The sequence below is a fragment of the Balaenoptera acutorostrata genome, chromosome 13 (assembly GCF_949987535.1).
Source record: "Balaenoptera acutorostrata chromosome 13, mBalAcu1.1, whole genome shotgun sequence".
Taxonomy (NCBI): Eukaryota; Metazoa; Chordata; class Mammalia; order Artiodactyla; family Balaenopteridae; genus Balaenoptera; species Balaenoptera acutorostrata.
In genome coordinates, this window is record NC_080076.1 from 64,263,755 (window position 1) to 64,282,409 (window position 18,655).

The 18,655-nt window shown below is 45.7% G+C and overlaps 1 protein-coding gene across 3 annotated transcripts in view; it reads right to left on the bottom strand.

Moving 5' to 3' along the window:
* The window catches only part of AFG3L2 (AFG3 like matrix AAA peptidase subunit 2), a 27,732-nt gene extending 9,174 nt beyond the window's left edge, over window positions 1-18,558 (bottom strand). The window contains exons 1-12 of one of the 3 annotated variants that reach the window (XM_057526985.1): window positions 18,315-18,557; window positions 14,435-14,534; window positions 13,263-13,340; window positions 11,143-11,249; window positions 10,853-11,005; window positions 8,793-8,867; window positions 5,539-5,663; window positions 3,532-3,805; window positions 2,110-2,247; window positions 1,435-1,588; window positions 371-478; window positions 149-274 (exon numbers count right to left, since the gene is read on the bottom strand). In XM_057526985.1, the coding sequence (XP_057382968.1) occupies window positions 149-274; window positions 371-478; window positions 1,435-1,588; window positions 2,110-2,247; window positions 3,532-3,805; window positions 5,539-5,663; window positions 8,793-8,867; window positions 10,853-11,005; window positions 11,143-11,249; window positions 13,263-13,340; window positions 14,435-14,534; window positions 18,315-18,431 (1,555 nt within the window). In that variant the 5' untranslated portion in view covers window positions 18,432-18,557. Of the gene's footprint in view, window positions 1-148; window positions 275-370; window positions 479-1,434; window positions 1,589-2,109; window positions 2,248-3,531; window positions 3,806-5,538; window positions 5,664-8,792; window positions 8,868-10,852; window positions 11,006-11,142; window positions 11,252-13,262; window positions 13,341-14,434; window positions 14,535-18,314 lie in introns of those variants that run through there. The other 2 variants (XM_057526986.1, XM_057526987.1) reach the window with 2 other exon arrangements.
* Between the last annotated feature and the right edge of the window lie 97 nt (window positions 18,559-18,655).

The following is an 18,655-nucleotide window of genomic DNA, read 5'->3' on the forward strand; positions in this document are numbered from 1 at the left end:
GAAGGTGCCTGTGCCCGTGTATATAACCTTCTCAGGCTGTAGATAGATGGTCCCTTCTATTTCATGTTAAGTTCGGAAGAAGGGAGAGAGGGAACAAGAAAGGAAGGGTCACATCCTGTAGACACAACAGCAGGTCGTGCTCACCTACCTGAAAACCCCGGGGTCAAGGATGCGAGTCTTCTTGCCAGCTTCTCCTTTTCCAGGGTGCTGTCTAGTTTCAGTGGTCGGAGGTGAACTTTGAAAATAGAGGCTCTTCCTTTTATGTCCGGCGGTCCTTGAAAAATTATTTTTAAGGAAAAAAAAACCCATAGTGAAACAGTTGTACCCCTCCTCACAAGAACTGGCCTGAATCCAGGGAAAACCATCTCACCAATAAAGATCTGCCTGTCGAAGCGCCCTGGCCTCATCAGCGCGGGGTCCAGGATATCTGGTCGGTTGGTGCCCGCCAAAATGACCACGTTCGTCGTTGTGTTAAAGCCTGGAAATAGAACAAAGGCATCACCATTGTTAAACGCCGTGAGGAAGAAGGTGACAGCGTGCCTGTCCAGAACGTATGAGCACGAGACACACCACTTTAGTTTTCTGTTTATTATCTAGTGATTTTTTAAGTCACAAACTTAATGATTTTTCTTACTATTCATCTTGTCCTTAATGATTAAGTCATATATAGTATAAGACTTAAAGATTTAAGGATCAACTACTAAAGACAAATTACCAAAGATTTTAATTTATGTAACTAGAAATGTAGATTACGTTGTCAACTTTACCAAGTTTTAAAAAATCAGTAAGGTTAAATTTGCAAAGGAAGTGTCTGAACTCCCTGGGCCACAGGGACCACTCACTGCATATCTGAAGGCAGGCACCACCCCACCTCCAACCTCTTCTGCAGACTCAGCCTGCTCGTCTGACTGGCCATTTCTCAAACGGCAATGCCGTGGCCACAGAGCCGTCACCCCCAGGACCCTGGCACTGAAGGAGCCTGGCCCGTTCCTCCAGGGTGGGCTCTGCTGTGCACGGGGGTCCGCAGAGCTGAGGATCAGCCCCACCTTCTCAGTCTGGCTCCCATGCCCGGCCGAGGAACGCAGACCTGCTCAAAATCTGCCAAATTCGCACTTGCTAACGCATGGGTTTTCCTGATCCTTCAGAATCATAAATGGTTTGAGAATGAGATTATGATTCTTTAGTGAAGCATTTCACCAGTTTTTCTCTTATTTGGCACCAGGTACAAATGCCATCTTAACACCAATATTAAGTTACGGCAGGCTGCCAGGCAAGACTATTTTGCTATTACCTGTACTGGAATAAAAGAGCCTTTCGATAGGGCTGTTTATTTTAGCAAACCCTCTTTGCTCTCTGTATCAGCACAGGACTCTCATTTTAGAAACATGAAGAACAATTAGCACAGTTCAAAACACAAAAGACTTGAATATTCACCATCCATTTCCACCAGCAGCTGGTTGAGGGTATTCTCCTGCTCACTCTGCCCCCCGAAGTTGCCCCTTCCTCTCTTCCTTCCCACAGCATCTATTTCATCGATGAAGAGGATGCAAGGGGCATTCTTCCGAGCGAGGGCAAATAAGTCACGGACCTGGATGAAAATGTAAGCACTGGAGTCACTTGACAAGTGAGTGTTATCCTCCCAATAAAACAGACATCAAGCTTCCTGTCCCCCAGGAAGGCCATCCTGTGTCACACCCTGTACAGTACAAATTTAAAAAGTTACAAGCAGCAAAGAAGTCACATGGCAAATGGTGGGAAACTTATGTAAGGTGAGCAAATATTATTTCTAAAAGCTCATCAGTTATTGTTATGTAAGAAGCACGAACACCAACAAACTGACGCTACATATCTTTGTCCTACTAAAAGGTAACAGGTAGAGTTGTAAAGTTTGTATTCAGTTTATAAGTCCAACCACCCCGGGCCCCCTTCACGCCCGAGGCAGGCAGTAACAGCAGACACTTACTCAAACACCCAGCGACGTGTACACACAGCAGAGGCATGACCCTCCCGAGCCCAGCCAGCTGTCGCCCTGCCCTCAGACCACGGCAGTGGGGGCCCTGCGCCCACCTTCTGACCTGCTGAGTTAATACAGTGTGAGGTGAGACTTACTCTAGCTGGACCCACACCGACAAACATCTCCAAGAACTCAGATCCACTAACGGTGATGAAAGGGACGTTGGCTTCTCCGGCTGTGGCCTTCGCCAGCAGTGTCTTCCCAGTGCCTGGAGGACCGGTGAGAATGGCACCCTTCAGATACAAAAAAGAGAAAGTATATTTGACCAGAATTTCAGAAAAATAAATTGCATATCCATAAATAATTCCAAGGTATAAATCTGTCTACAAATTTTAGTGATATACACTAAATATTTCTTAAACATGTGAACAATGATAGTAATTATATTAGTAAGAATATTAGTAACATTATATTAGTAAGAAGAGAAAGAAAATTATATGAGAAATATAGAGAAATATATTAGAAATTATATTAGAGAAACATAGAGAAAGTAATTATATTAGTGAGAAGAGAAAGGAAAAGACTATTAGAGACTATACTGTTTTAAAAAACTTGGTAACAATGTGAAATTTGAAATACTTCTCTTACTTTTTAAGACTTTTAGTGTTTCTTTTTAGACCTAACAGTATATAAAGGGTGACTTAAGCTGGGAATCTACTAATAAACCGCCTGAGGTTTACTTCAATAATTCAAGGAGACACAAATATCACACTTCCCACTTACATTTTGCTTATTTTCTTTCCTGTAAAATTTCACAAATGAAGTAAAAATCTAATAACCAATGATGAACTTAAAAAGAATACTATGTTTGCTCAAACACTGTAATTACTTAAGTCGTGGAGATGCCTAAATATGATGTGAACAGGTATGCAAGTATAGCAAATTACAGAACTATAAAATGTGACTTTTTATCCATGGAGGCAGGCAGGACATGAAATCAAGGAAATTATGATTCCCTTTACAAAGGACTCCTTTAAAGTAAACTTTATTAACGGGTTTTAAAAAGAATTAGTTAAACATTTTCTCTTCATTTACTTAACGCCTGAGCCTGGCCCTGGGGACACAAAGATGGGCAAGGCTACCCATGGCATGCAGTGGGCTGGGGGAGGTCTGTCCTCCATGGAGTCCTGGGCCACGAACCTGAGTTCCAGGCCAGGCCTGCTCATGGTGCTGAGGGAGGGACAGCGAGGTCACAGCAGAGGCAATGTGCTCGGGGCTGCTGAGAGGGGGGTGTCTAAGTGGCCCTGGAGGGAGAAGGCAGCAAACCAAGGGGAGAGGACACACATTTTCTCGGGAGCACACGCTACCTGCAAGAAGACACATCCACGCAGGACAGCCGACCTGAAGAGACGCGCAAGTTAAACGGAGACTAGTAAGTTAAGATGGAGGAAGGAGAGAAAAAGAGCTACTTTATAAGTAATCAAACTTCATAAAATTGTAACTTCAGAGATCAAGAAATACTTCAGAAGATTTTTGGGTTAATGAGCTGAAAACCGTCTTCTGGAAGTTCATTTTACCTTTGGGATTTTTGCTCCTAGGTCTTGGTACTGCTTTGGGTTTTTCAGGAAATTCACAAATTCCATTATCTCTAGCTTGGCCTCCTCGCAGCCCGCCACATCTTTGAACTTCACATCTATCTCGTCCTTTAGGACCTTGGCAGTGGTTTCTCCGACACTGAAGAGTCCGCCCATGCCCCGGCCCGTGCGGCCGATGCCGGCCGGCCCCCTCCGGATGGTGTAGAGCAGGAAGGTGATGATGAGCACGGTGGGCAGCATGCTCAGCAGGAAGGAGCTGGGGGCCACACGACAGCGCAGCGCTCAGGCGGGCGGCCCTGGCTCGGCTGCCCTGCGAGGGACCCGCCACCCCGTAACTGCGCACGGTTTCTGCCTGTGCAACACCGGGCTATCCAGGTACATCTGAGGCACAAGGAGACTCTTAGTGTGTCAGTATCACTTGAAGGAGAATCTCAGAAAGACCAAAGAAAAACCTGTTCCTAACACGTACGCTGTCCAGTGGTGCTTTATTCCTACCTCAAGAACCACCATTTATGCACAGGACAGACCTGTGATTTACTATCACTACATCAAAATTTCAAAGAAATTTCGTTCAAATTGCTCATTTAACAATTTTAACATGATTCTGGTGTTAGCCTGGGTAGAAATTCCAGTTCTCTTATTGGAATGCATCAACTTATTCTGAAGAGATGTCTTCCAAATATTCAATCCTTGCGAAGGCAACAGTGGTGAAAGCTGTCTCTGGGCGGCTCGTGCAGGCTCAGAGACCCAGGGGCAGGGGTGCCCTCCAACCCGTGCCTGCCCTGGGGGGAGCGGCTCAAGGATGACCTACAGCCTTTTGCTTTCTGTTTGTCTTAATAAAGTCAATTTCCACACAACCACGGGCACAGACATATACTTATACTGGGTAACAGACTGCAATTTAGTTTAACTTACCCTAAGAAATTTAGGTCAAAACCTGATACATGGTTTATGTAAAAAACAAAACAAAACAAGAATAAAACCAGGATTAGCTTTCTAATTTTTCATCTATTATAAAATTTTAAATGCTGCTATAGCATTTAAACCATGAACAATTTACCTTTGGTTTATTTCTGGAGAAAAAAAATAAACACACTGACAATAAAGGTTTAAGGAATGGTGCAACAAAACTTTGTGTAATGTTTCAGGACCAGCCTACAAAGTTAAGTAATTATATGATAACTTCGGGGACCAAGGGATATATTGCATCACGTGTGAAATAATCTTGGCAGCTAGCTGGATCTATTAATAATACTGCAGGTAGATTGCAGATCTACATACACCAAGACTCAAGAGACTCCCTGAAGCCGAGTAAGACCATCAGCTCAATAACATGCTAGCTACCCCTTTCTCTGCTCTCTTACATGTACAAAAAAATTAAGCTTTATTTCTACTTTCACTCTCAAACGGGTAACTAAATCAAGGTATGCGTTCTGCATTTAATGCAAATGGGGTCACCACCAGGAGATCTACCAGGGCGTCCATGGGTGAGCACTCAAAGGCCATGTATTCCCAAATAAACCCAAAGACAAGCAACTCCTGAAATCAACAAGCTGTTCCTGAAAGACTCAGACCTGAAGTAGCCTTTCTAAAGACAAATAACCTTTAAGTGAAGAAGCAGCTCTGACCAGAGAGGAAGAAGCATTACTTAAAAATCCTGGAAACTCTGTGAAATACAAATGTAAAGGATAGTTAAAAGGTGGGAATGCCACTCTTTAACACAAACGGGCTCTTTATGCTAAAATCCTACTCAAGAACGGTGCATTGGACATTAACCCCAAACCACTGCTTAATCAAGATAAATATTAACATGCAGAAAATCAACCAGTCTCCAGTAAACTAGTAAGTTACTAATGGTTGAAAAGAACTCTGGCCAAACTGAGAGGCCTGTTGAGAATATAAAGTGTGATGCGATGCCCCCTGGTGACAGAACACACAGTGAGCCCAGGGGCACAGGCAGCCTCCTGTGTTCACAGACACGCTTCTTACCCGTCACTCTCAGCAATGTAGACCACAGGGACCCGATTCTCCCCTTCTATGCCCAATTCCTGCTGTAAAGTTTCCAGATTCCGCTCAAAGGTGTCCACACTGCCAATATTGAACCAGACATATTGCTGTAAGGACAGAAAAACAAAATATCCTAATTTTGTTAGGGGAATGAAGAGGAAACAAAGGATTCAATTTACAAAGGATTCAACTTTCCAAGAATTTTTCAGAAATACTGCAAATTTACAAATTAAAAAACCCAACAATAACACAAGACTTGTTTTAACAATGCAGTGACTAAGCTTCACTCAGTGAGAACCCTTGACAAGCCTCAGCCAGTAAGCATTTCTATAGCAGCATTCCTCCACGGTCCTAAAATTGTAAACTTGAAAAATGAAAACTCTCTTTGAAAAGACAACCCTTTTCATAAACAAACAAGCGTCCTTTTCCTCTTGTCCACTTCCCAGGAACTTCTTAGCTGCCTGGTCCCAAACTAAACACCAGCCTGCGGCAGTGATGGCACTTCTCAGTGTTGGGACGGTTCCCAGCCCCAGATGCACCACGACACCCTGGGTCCTCAGAAGGCGGTGCGATCACCGACCGCTAGGAGGCAGCTCCACCCAATGGGGCAGAAATCCCCTCCAGTCACTGGACCTGGGAGTTCCTGGGACCCTAGGGAGGGACACCCGAAGGGCTGGAGGCAATGGCGATGCTCCCCGCCAGCACAGGGTTCCCCACCGTGCTGGCGTTTACTGTCCCCGTATGACAGAGGACAAAACTACAGGGGTGACCTCACCGCCCACGGTTACACATCTAGGAAGCCAGCCCAGGCAGACTGGCTCCAGGGCCAGCGACAATAACCAGCAGGCCACACTGGCTCTCCGACACAACCACTCCCACCTCTGGAGCTTCCCCACACACTGGCCCCTGTTCCCAGCACCCGGCAAGTATCAGCTGCACTGCACAGCCCCGAAAGACTTTATTCCTCCTCTAACCTGCAAACACCTAAAAAACACGTAAACCTCAGACACTTGAGACGTGTACACAGACAAGAGCAACACGTCCCCGCAACCCTTCCACCACCAGGGTTACTGAGTGGGGGCCGTCACTCTGGTGTTTCTCTCCATGTGTCTAAAAACAAAAGACGGCGAGTAAGTTGTATAATATTATATAACAATAGTTCTCAGTAAGTTGTTCACAGACAAAGCTACACGATTCCTGTGGTTATAGGCCCCAAATGTGTCAATGACAGAACACTCCCCAACTTGGCTCCCACCACCAACGGGGCAACAAGCTAAATGATGCCTCACATCAGAGAGTCAGGCGGACCAAGGCCCAGCAGCACGGAGATTCCAGGGACAAGACCTAGGTGAGACCCTCTGGGGTGGGTCCCAGCTCCGCAGGTGATTCCTATGCACACTGAGGTTTGACAACCACCACTGACCTACATAATCTCATTTGAGAGCTAAGCCCTAGGAGCATTAGTGTCACTCCCATTTTAAAGATAAAGAAACTGAGGCTTCCAGGGGTTAGGCCATAGAGCTAGTAAAGAGCAGAGCTTATCTGAGGCCAAGTGTGTCAGACTCCAAAGCCTGTGCTTATACAGCACAGCACAGCAATTAATATCGCTATGCCATAAGCAGTTGGACACTGAAAATCTTAGACCCATTTCCGAAAGCTTGAAATAGTCTTTATTAAACAGGCAATATATATTCTCTGTAAAAAACTAAAGAAACACAAACATAATGAAAATAAAAAGCATCCATGACCTCAATATCCAGAGATAAACACTATTAGCAATTTTGATGTTGTTTTTTCAAGGTTTCATAATACCCCTTTTACAATCTTGAAATACGCACAATTTTGAAAAGAAATCAACATAAAACCTTAACTGTAATATAAAGGAGTGATACAAAGTAATTTATAATAAGATGGTACGAATTTCAATATGAAAATGCTTGTGCATGCCAGTACTAAGTGTAAAAACTGCTCCCCAGGGAGGAGCAGGCCCTACTGAGAGCCGAGCCCCAGCAGGCGATTAAAGAGGGACGTGAGGAGCCGCTACTGCTGACCAGGGGCCTAACGGGCCTGTTTATATGGTTCAATTTTTTGCCCTATAAACAATGTTTTGGAGGACATCCTTGCACAGACACCTTTACATGCATCCCTAATTATTTCCCTAGGATTATCACTGAAGCAAAATTACTGGGTATATGCGTACTTTCAAAACTGCTGATACACACACTGCCAAACTGTCCTCTTGAAAGGGAGTGCCAATTTAATTCCCAGCACTAAAAGTCTGAGGAATAGTTCTGAGAAAAAAAAAAGTAGCATGGTTATTAATGAACATTTCATCATAAGATAAAGAGAATGGGGGGTGGGGATTAAGACAATTCAAACAACTTTCCTAACAGTGACTGAAATACCAAAGTCCTATGACGTTACAGATATTCTTATATTTATTGATACGTTATCAGAGACACGGTCACCATCAGTTCTCTTTTTCCTTAAATGTGGCCCCATCCAGGCAGGATGACGATGAAATGGTGAAGCGAAGGCATCCTGAGATAGAAGGGATGCAGCCTGGAAGAGGCCTGGCCCTAGAGGAGCTGTGAGATCGCAGGATGCCCAGGGGCTAGGAGTGGGCCTGGGGGTTGGGCCCAGGAGGGCTGGGAATCACCTGGAAACCTCATCTGCCCCCTCCCCTCTCCCCCCCATAATCCCCTCAACCCACTCTGGGGTCTCTGGAACACAGTTCAAACTGGTTGGACAAGAAATACAAATGTTTTTTTTTAAATAAGAACAGAAATGGAAATTAAAATAATATAACATCACAAAACAGTTGGGAGAGATACGACCAGAATGCTTCTTAAACTGATTTGACAAAAGGTGTCTTAAGACATAAGCAATTCAGATTTTTAACATTTTTTTTCTTAACCAAACAACTGTTTTCTCAGTCTTGAAAAATCATAGATACTGGAATACTGAAAACTAGATTTCACTCACTGGTTCCTAAATGAACAGCCAACGTGATCACCAAACCAAACCAAAACCAAAACCACTGCCCAGTCCCTGCACACGTTACGGACACAACGTTCACATCCTCACTGTTAGTGAGGATCCTGGCTGCTGCGCTGCCCAGCTCCGACGCGGCCAGCATACATGGATACCGCAACGTGAGGGAATGCTTGCTTTTCAGTTTTACATCTGAAAAGTTAATTTACAGCTAATTCATATCAATTAATAAAATCATTTACCCCATCAACAGGAGTTTTTCCTGGTGTAAAAGTCACTCGAACAAAACGCTTGTTGACGACTTCCAGTCTGTCTACCTGGAATTTTAAGAAGTTAAATATTCAAACATAAATTTACACAAAGACTTGAGATATTCTTTTAAGCTCATCTGAAATGCCTACATTTCAGACACACAAAAGAATATAAAGTAAAGAAAGAAGATAACGTAAGGATTCCCCGTGTTGCCCCCTCCTGCTTGAGAAAGAAAACATCACAAACACTGCTGAAGCCCCCGGTCACCCAGATGCGGCCGCTCTCTGCAGCGGGTGCTGGCCACCCCAAAGCAGGGCCTGGTCCCAGGCCACAGAGACCCCACCCTAAACAGACACTCACTTCTGCCTGTTTTTAAACTTTAAAAATGGTCTCATCTGGCATGTACTTTTCTACAACTTTTTCTTCTGTCCTTGTATTTGTAAGGTTCTCCTTGCTGACATGTCAGTTCTGCAGGGTACCCCATTTTATAAGTACACCTCAAGGTATTGGTCCATTCTCCTGTTCACAGACATTCAGGCTGTTTCAAACGCTCCCCCATCACAAACAATGCTGCTGTGAACATTCCTGTGTATACCATCTGGACATATCTTCAAGAACTTCCCTGGGATACGTACCTATAGATAAACACAGTCCGGCTAGGCTGCAGGGCAAAATCGCTCTCCAAAACACTACTGTCCTCACTTGCTATTGTAAGATTTTAAAATTTCTGCCCCTCTACGGTATAAAATGGTTTAAACTTGATTTTCCTGCAAGCTTCTAACTACACAGGGTCCTGAAGATCGCTTGTACACCTCACCCTGAGGGCTCTGGCTGCTGCGGAGTGGAGCACTTTTGGGGGGGCCTGTTTCCTGCCGCTGTCAAGTCTGCTCTGGCAGGAAGTCTGGAAGGTACGAGCCCAATATGCGAAGTGAGGGAGCCCTGGAAGGTTCCAGGAGGAACCGGAATAGGGGCTCACCATCTGGAAAGGACTATAGAACTCTACCCCCCATAAAACTGCTGGGGCAACGGTAGACTGAGTGCAGAGAACCAGCAGGTCAGGAGGAGATGTGGCTACAAAGCCAGGACCTGTCCCCACACTCGAAGGATAGGAGTCACTTCTTAGAAAGCAGGCTCCTCACGACACCTGGGAATCACACAGGTGAGAGCCTCACTTGCTTCAAAAATCTGAGTAGATAATCGTTTCCATTTTGTCCATCCTCACCTTACTGTACGACCTTTAAAAATAATTTTAGATTCTTTATATTTCTTAAGTATTAACATCTTTATTTTACTCATTTCATTGAAGAAAAATCCAGTATTGAGAGCTTAAATCATTTCCCCAAGGTTACAGAGCAGGCCTAATCCTCGTTCTCTTACTACCACTTTACTTCATCAAGTCTAAGATGGGCATTTTTCATATTTTAACCTCTCAGACATTGGGATGCATGTTGACAACTGATGGTATTACACAGTTTCACTGGCGGCTCACTCAATCTTTCTTAGTAACATGTAAAATAACATGTGCCTTACAATCCACAGCATCTTAAATGAGCTGAAACCGGGTCTCACTGGGCAAAGACCCAGCCCGGCAGCACAGAGCTCATGCCCAGGCCTTCACTCAGAGCCCATGGCTCTCACTGTAAACACTGAATCACCTATTCACCCACTTTCCGGCCCACAGGAGATTACAAGCAGTGAAGGTGTAAAGGAGCTGGGAGAGGCTGGGAAAGGTGCAGGGAGGAGAGGCACCCGAGGGCACAAGAGGAATGATGGGAGCAGACGGGGACGCCAGAGCAACAGTCAGAAGCTGTGGCTCCAAAGCAAGGCTCTAGCATGAAAAGAAATAAAAGGAGTTCGTGGTAAATTTGGGACTGCTGGGTCAAAACAAACAGGTTCCTTGGTTGCAGTACTTTCCAGCATTAGAAAAATCCAACACGGGACTTGATGACGAACAAGCCTGGCTAACTTGGTGGCTGTTTATCACTTTATTGGCCTCATCTGAACCCCACCCTTTGAACCCCTGCAGCCTGCGGGCCCACACAATACTTACTACTCCTTTGGAAAGATAGTTATTGACAAAGTCCTTCCATGTGATTTCTCTCCCGGAGCTCTTGAACAGGAAGTAAAACAGGACTCCTCCCCAAAACAGGGCGGTCCAGAGAAAGTACATCCTGAATTCCTTGTCATCCCACGGAACGTCACCCTGGGCAAGGAAGGAGACATTTCTGTGAAGCATGCAATGTAACAACACAGTCTACGCTGTGCTGGATGCAAATCCCTTCCAATGCCATGAATGCCACCCCAGAGCCCCAACGTCAACCACACAGTGTGGAATCAAACCTTCTGGAACCTGGACCACCAGTGAGAATCATCTTTCTTCCCACCTCGTTTTCCACCACCACCAACTCCTCCTCCAGAAGGACGCGGGGCAGCCGCTGGCTTCGGTTCTGTTCACAGACAGAGAGTGTGTACAGCGGCACAGCAGGATTTCCTATCTCTCAGCAATGTTTTCATTAATACCGTTTAATAAAGTTTTATTGCAAAACACATGGCAACTGATCAGTTACTAAACAAAGTGCTATGAGGAAGCCTGAGACTAAGAGAGAGAGGGGTAGCCCTCAGGGAGGCTCCTGGAGCTTCACACGCATGGTCTCACGAGCTGCACACTTACCCAAGGACCAGCAGACACACGACTCTGCCCATCTTACAGATAAGAAAGGGGCTGACATGCCTGCTGATCACCTGGTGCAGTGCTCAGTGACAGTGAGCAAGTGACAGAGCTGGGATCTGAGTGCACATGAGTGCGTTCCTGAGTTCCCACCTGAAGGTAAAAAGTAGGTGCCCCCGCCCTGCCCCAAGCCCTGAAGTGAACACTTAACAGTTTCTTCTGCAGGAAAGACATGATTTTGATAACTGGCCAAAAACAAAACCACCACCACCACCAACAAACCCACCTCATCCCCATAAAATCTGTTGGTAAGAATCTGAAATTAGTCACTGTCATGAGTTGAACTGTGTCCTCCAAACTCATTTGCTGGAGTCCTACTCCCCAGTGATCTTAGGGTCTTCACCAAAATACACAAGTTGAAATGAGGTCACATGGGTGAGTCCTAATCCAACATGATTAATGTTCTTATAAAAAGGGGACATTTGGACACAGACATGCACAGAAAAAAGGAGACATGAAGAGACCCAGGCAGAAGATGGCTGTCTATAAGCCAAGGAGAAGGCCTGGAACAGACCTTTCCCTCACGACCCTCAGGAGAAACCAACCCTGCCGCCTGCCAATACACTGATCTTGGACATCCAGCCTCCAGAACTGAGAGACATACTGTTGCTTCTGACACCCAGTTGTGGAACTTTGTTCTGGCAGCCCTAGGAAACTAATACAGTCACTAATACCTTCCCTTTCCCCCACTTCTCCATCCTTTCAAAGACCCACGAATACTGTTCTGACATCTTCAACTCCTGGGAAGCCACCCCCTCACTGTGCAGGCCAGGAGGCTTCAGCACCCAGTCACCTGCAGGGCTTCATGGCCTGGGCTTCCTGCTGTGCTCACCCCTCCGAGATGCACACAGGGAGCTCCCGCACCCCTATCTTAAGTGAGGCAGGGTCTCAGAGAGGCAAGCCCACCGCTAAGAGGCCCAGGCCTGGGAAATAAAGAGGAGGCACATTTCTAAAGTTGTTGAAAGATGTCCCATGTACTCTGGGACAAAGTAACATATATGCAAAAGGTACCCAATAGGTTATATTTAAAAAGTGGACCAATCACCATTAATCAGTCCCAAACCAAGGTCAACAGGAAGTCGCCCAGTCACCAGCGCTCCATCAGCCCACACAGCACTGCTCCTTCCTCAGCTCTGGCCTGGCTTTCATGCTCCACATTCTCTTAGCATGTATTTGTCCCTCCAACGAGACCCAAGTTCACTTAAAAACAAAGGCTGTATTTTATTTTTCCTTATATTTCCCTAGAAGGAAACGATGCCAGCTGAATGCCAGCACGTGCTGGGCACTGTGCTAAATGCTATCACACGTGAAAGGGGAACAGGGCCTGGGACCCACACAGGGCCCCAAGCCGCCGGCTCTGACAAACCCTCTCTGAGTCGCTAAGGGACGATAAGCCTCCGAGGAACAACTTGAAAAACACTGCACTCACAATACATGTCAAGTAAATTGCATGTATTGATAACATGTGCCAAATGTACTTACCAAATATGCAGTTAGATATGACTGATACTGACCAGCCAATATCTCTAAGGTAAACTTCAATTAATTCAATTTGAAAAATGACAAGAAATATGAGCAGAAAATTAAGATAAAACGAAACAGAATTTTATATGTGCTCCTAGACTACAGTTTCAGAACTGACTTAAGATTTTCTTTGTTCAGTGAAAACTATCAGCAACATCATATATTAGGGGAAAACAGTAAGTTCAAACATAATCTTTTGAAAAGGTACCTTTTTTTTCTCCCATAACTTCTTTAGGTTCACTAGCTTTTTTTCCATTTTTCCCATTGGGAAAGTATTTTTCAAATCCTGTTAGAAAAGGAAAAAAATACATATCCTCAAACTAAAATTCATCAAGTTTTGTGTACGTGCTCTTTGTTTTTTTTTTTTTTTTTTTTTAAATTTCTATTTTTTTTTTTTAATAGGGTTGATTTATTTATTTATTTATTTATTTATTTATTGGCTGTATTGGGTCTTCGTTTCTGTGCGAGGGCTTTCTCTAGCTGCGGCAAGTGGGGGTCACTCTTCATCGCGGTGCGCGGGCCTCTCACTATCGCGGCCTCTCCTGTTGCGGAGCACAGGCTCCAGACGCGCAGGCTCAGTAGTTGTGGCTCACGGGCGTAGTTGCTCCGCGGCATGTGGGATCTTCCCAGACCAGGGCTCGAACCCGTGTCCCCTGCATTGGCAGGCAGATTCTCAACCACTGCGCCACCAGAGAAGCCCGTGCTCTTTGTTTTTATTTTTATTTATTTATTTAAAATAAATACATTTATTTATTTATTTATTTTTAGCTGTGTTGGGTCTTTGTTTCTGTGCGAGGGCTTTCTCTAGCTGCGGCGAGCAGGGGCCATTCTTCATTGCGGTGTGTGGGCCTCTCACTATCGCGGCCTCTCTTGCTGCGGAGCACAGGCTCCAGACGCGCAGGCTCAGTAGTTGTGGCTCACGAGCCCAGTTGCTCCGCGGCATGTGGGATCTTCCCAGACCAGGGCTCCAACCCGTGTCCCCTGCATTGGCAGGCAGATTCTCAACCACTGCACCACCAGGGAAGCCCGCTCTTTGTTTTTAAAGCAGCTGATTCATCACTAAAAAGCACAAGCTAGAAGTATAACATTGCTTGTGTAGGGAGTAAATCAAAGTCTAGATAATACAGCTCACAACCCCGAGGAGTCACAGGGAAAGGCCTCACTGGCCTGCCCACCTCATTACCGACAAAGGTGCCACATTTGAAGGTGACACACTGTCATCGCTGCAATCACACAGGAGGAGGTGGGGTGGGTTATAAGATGAGACATGACTTAGGAATCAACCGAAACAACGCCTCTGCACCTGCCTTGTCAACGCCCGCTGACAGCGAGTCTCTGTCACAAGACTGTCTACCGTCACAGTCACATCTAAATGTTTACCTTTTGGAGGCCGAGAACAGAATCTTTGATAAGCAGCAATCACATCTGTCAGAAGAGAACTTCTGCTGGCTTTTGCTTGAGTTGTAGCATATTGATAAAGCTGCAACACAACATATAAATAAAAGCATGAAGGTTACATCAAGGTAAGAATGAAAAGAGCTTCATTTCCTAATACCACCAAGTGGATCAAATGCTTCTCCCTTCAACAGGCAGTTACAGACTAGAATAGAACGGCTCCCCCACTGAGGGAGGACTAGGGTTGTCCAGCCCTGGGCCGTTCTAGTGCAGCAAGAACTAGGAGATACACAATTCGCCCAGAAAACGAGAGTACTTCAAATCATACCTAATTAAGAGCTGCAGCCCAATTACGATTCTCTACCAACACGTTCACTCTGGCATTGTTTACTTAATTTGTAGCATTCAAAAGGCAAACTCTGACATGGAACATCTGCTGCCTCACTTGCAGGGTCTATCACACTACAAGGTCATTTACCTGAAATTACAGAACAATGCCGCTTGTGAACACAATACTAAATTTATCTGTGTTCAAAGACAAGAAAGTTATGGTCCAATGTCACTGATAGCCCTTGTACTAGTAACATTTGCTAAAGGTATTTGATATACTGCCATCCTGACAAGTCCCTTTACAGATATATCTCTGCTTTAAATAACATGCTGCTAAAAATTGTTTGTAAATACTGCCTATATAAGTCAGAATATAATGTAAACAAACTGAACAAGCTCCTTATTAAATATTTAGGTGCACAATTAAAAGCAATCAACGGCAAGGTCCACTGAGGGGCTATATCCAAATTTGGCAGTGGAAAAGTTCAAGTAATCCTATCCTTTTGAAAAATGAAAATTCACCACCATTTTTTAGGACAAGCTTTTACATACAGGTGAGAATGTTTAAAGTGAAGTTCATCTGCATTAGTATCCATCCTCACTTGCCTCCTTTACGGTCTGATGAGAAAAACAAAATACCACAAAACCATATAAAATCACTTCACATCCACAAGTGTGGCCATAATAAAAAAGAGAGACAATAACAAGTGTTGGTGAGGATCTGCAGAAACTGGAACTCTTGTGCACTGCTGGGGTGATGGGTACAGCCACTTTGGGAAAGTTTGGCATTCTCAAAATGTTAAACGTAGAGTTCAGTTACCACGTGATCCAGCAAATCCATTCCTACTCAAGAAAACTGAAAACATATGTCCACACAAAACCTTGTACATGAATGTTCATAGTAGCATTATTCATAATAGCCAAAAAGTGGAAACAACCCAAATGTCCATCAACTGATGATGAACAGACAAAATGTGGTATATGCACACAATGGAATTTTATTCAGCCATAAAAAAGGAATGAAGTACTGATACACGCTACCATGAAACCTTGAAAACATTATGCTAAGTTAAAGAAACCAGACACAAAAGGTCACATATTACATGACTCCATTTATATGAAATGTCCAAAATAGGCAAATCCACAGAGACTGTAGATTAGTAGTTGCCTGGGGCTGGAGGAATGGTTGGGGAGAAATGGGGCATGACTGCTACTGGTTATAGGGCTTCTATTTGAGTGATGAAAATGTTCTGGAATTAGATAGTGGTAATGGTTGCACAAACTTATGAATATACTAAAAACCACGGAACAGTACACTTGAAAACGGTGGATTTTATGATACCTGGATTAAATAATCAACTAAAAACCAAAAAAGAATGAGCTGATTTAATTCCAAATTAATGCACAATTAATAGCAAAGTAAGACAGAAACACTGATACTGTTCTTGGTAGACAGCAATGCTGGTCTGAGAGAACTTGGAGCTTCTGTTATGTTGGGCCCTCCCTGACGGCTGGGAACACTTGGCCTAAGAAATAACCACTGATAATGGATAAGAGTGTGCCATATGTCAATAAATATGTTCCAATGCCAAATCCATTGCGGGTGTGGATTGAAATGACCTGTTATCCAAGCTGGACAGGGCAAGAAGTCACTGAATATCTGCTCCAGGCCAGGTGTTGCCAAGCAGTGGGGAGCCCACAGGGGGACCAGAACCAGTGCTGCCTCGAAGAAACTCAGAAGAGTAAGGAAGAGTCCTGGGAACAAATCAATTACAGGACGGCACCGCACGTGCAACAATACAAAACCTTAAGTAGAAAGGTACAGAGGTGGCACAGAGAAGGAAGTGGTTACATGTTTAAGGGACCTAGCCATGCATGTCACAGGGAAGTGACACCTAGCCTGGGATTTGAAAGACTCACAGTTCACCAGGCAAACAGTATCAAAACTTTTAATTTTGGTGAAGCTGGAAATCTGATTTTTTGCATCATGATCTTCAACATATCTCATGATATTAGGGGACTCACAGTCATGCACCTGCAGTGGGAGAAAACAACGAATGCCCAGGGATACTACTGTGAGGGTCAAATGTGATAATATATGGAAAAACACTTTTAAAATTGTGTGGCAATACCCAGATTTACATTATCATTTCCAATCATTCTGAAAGCTACTTGAGAGCAAGGGTTCTTTATTAACACCGTATTAAGCAAGTCTTTGTATCACAATAAAGTACAGAAATGGGTACACAGTATGTACTTCATAAACATTATTAGCTTGCTGAATAATCAGCCCCCTTTAGGCTCTCTTTTCAAATTGCATTGACCTGGAATACCTCTAGCAATAACCCCCGTGACTGTATTTAATGATGAGATTATTTTCTACAAAAGAACCATCAATTAAATATTTTTCCTCTATCTAATCTAAGCCCATTCAAAGAACAATACATATAAAAGATTATGAATTTGCAAAATTTAAGTACAGAGGACCCCAATTTAGAGAATTAGGTTTTACGTCTGACGATGTGAGTACTTTTTAGTTGTGAAGCATCGGTTTCAATCCTTTGAGGATTATACCTGAGACCACACATCAAAATCTTTTCCCCAGGAACCTCACTGTGAGAACAGATTTTTAACAGATGGACAAACGTAGAGGAAAATCTGTCCTCTCAGCGTCCCTTGCAGGTAGCAGAGTAATGCCCTGGCGTCCCCACCCAGATCTTCAGGGCAGTACCAGGGAATATGTGGCACCGACTTCCACAAGCAGGAGACTTCCTTACACCTCAGCATCGAAGATTCACGGAAACTATAGTGCCACTCGAAAGAAAGGCCTTTTAGATAAGATTCCTGACAAAAAACCCTACAAACTCACAAGGCAGATGCCTATCTGCTTATTACATGTCTGAGTCCAATATTCACAAGGGACAAAAGAGGAATTCGAGCAAGGTAAGACGGGGAAATGGATGTAATGCAAGAAACGGAAAAAAGGCCTAGTGCACGGCCATTCTGAGTAAGAGACGAAGCCGAATAACCCTGGCTGGCAAGGGGGCTTCGAGGAGAAAACATCAGGAATGCAGGTGCTATCACTGCCCTTTCCGTGTAAAGACTGAGAACACTTCCTCCAGGGCATCTAGCGACTGACCCCAGGGCTCGCCCACCACCCCCGGGGCTCCGTGCGCGGTCGTGGTCAACCTGCGCGAGGCGGGTCCGCCGCGCGCACAGCCGACATCGGCTCTGGGAGCCCGGGCCTGACGGCGGCAGAGCGGCGCTCCTCTGGGGGGGGGACACCGTTAACGATCCCGGTTGTTAGGCGTCGTGTCCGCCGGACGGCGACAGCCCCACCCCCGAGCCCTCGCCGCCGGCTCCCGACGCGCTCCGCTCCGCAGGCCTCCCAGGCCCAGGGCAGCCCCGCCGCTCCGAGGCCCGTCTCCACCCGGGCCGGGGACCCACGCCGAGAGCAGGGCCCGTGACCTTGACTCCCGGAGCCGGGCCGGAAGCGGGTCGTCGGCCGGAAGCGGGCCGGGGGCGCCGGACTCACCTTCCGCAGGCAGAGCCGCTCGGTCGGGCCCGCGCGGCCGCCAGGCACGAGCATCGGGGGCAGCCCGCGGGTCCGGCAGGCGCCCCGGCCCCACAGCAGCAGGCACCGGTGCGCCATGGCCGCCGGCGCGTCCCTCGGGCCGGGCGCTGACTGGCAAGCGGCCGTAGACGGCCGGGCGCTCTCGGAGCAGAGGCCACGGTACGGCTCGCCAGCCACCCCAGGCTCTTCTGCGTCTGCTCGCGCCCCGCCCCGCCCCGGCGCGCTGACGTCCGCCGCACGGCGGCGTGCCCTCGGGCAGGGCCGCGGCCCCACCTCCGCAGCGTTCAGGGTCAGGGCGGAGG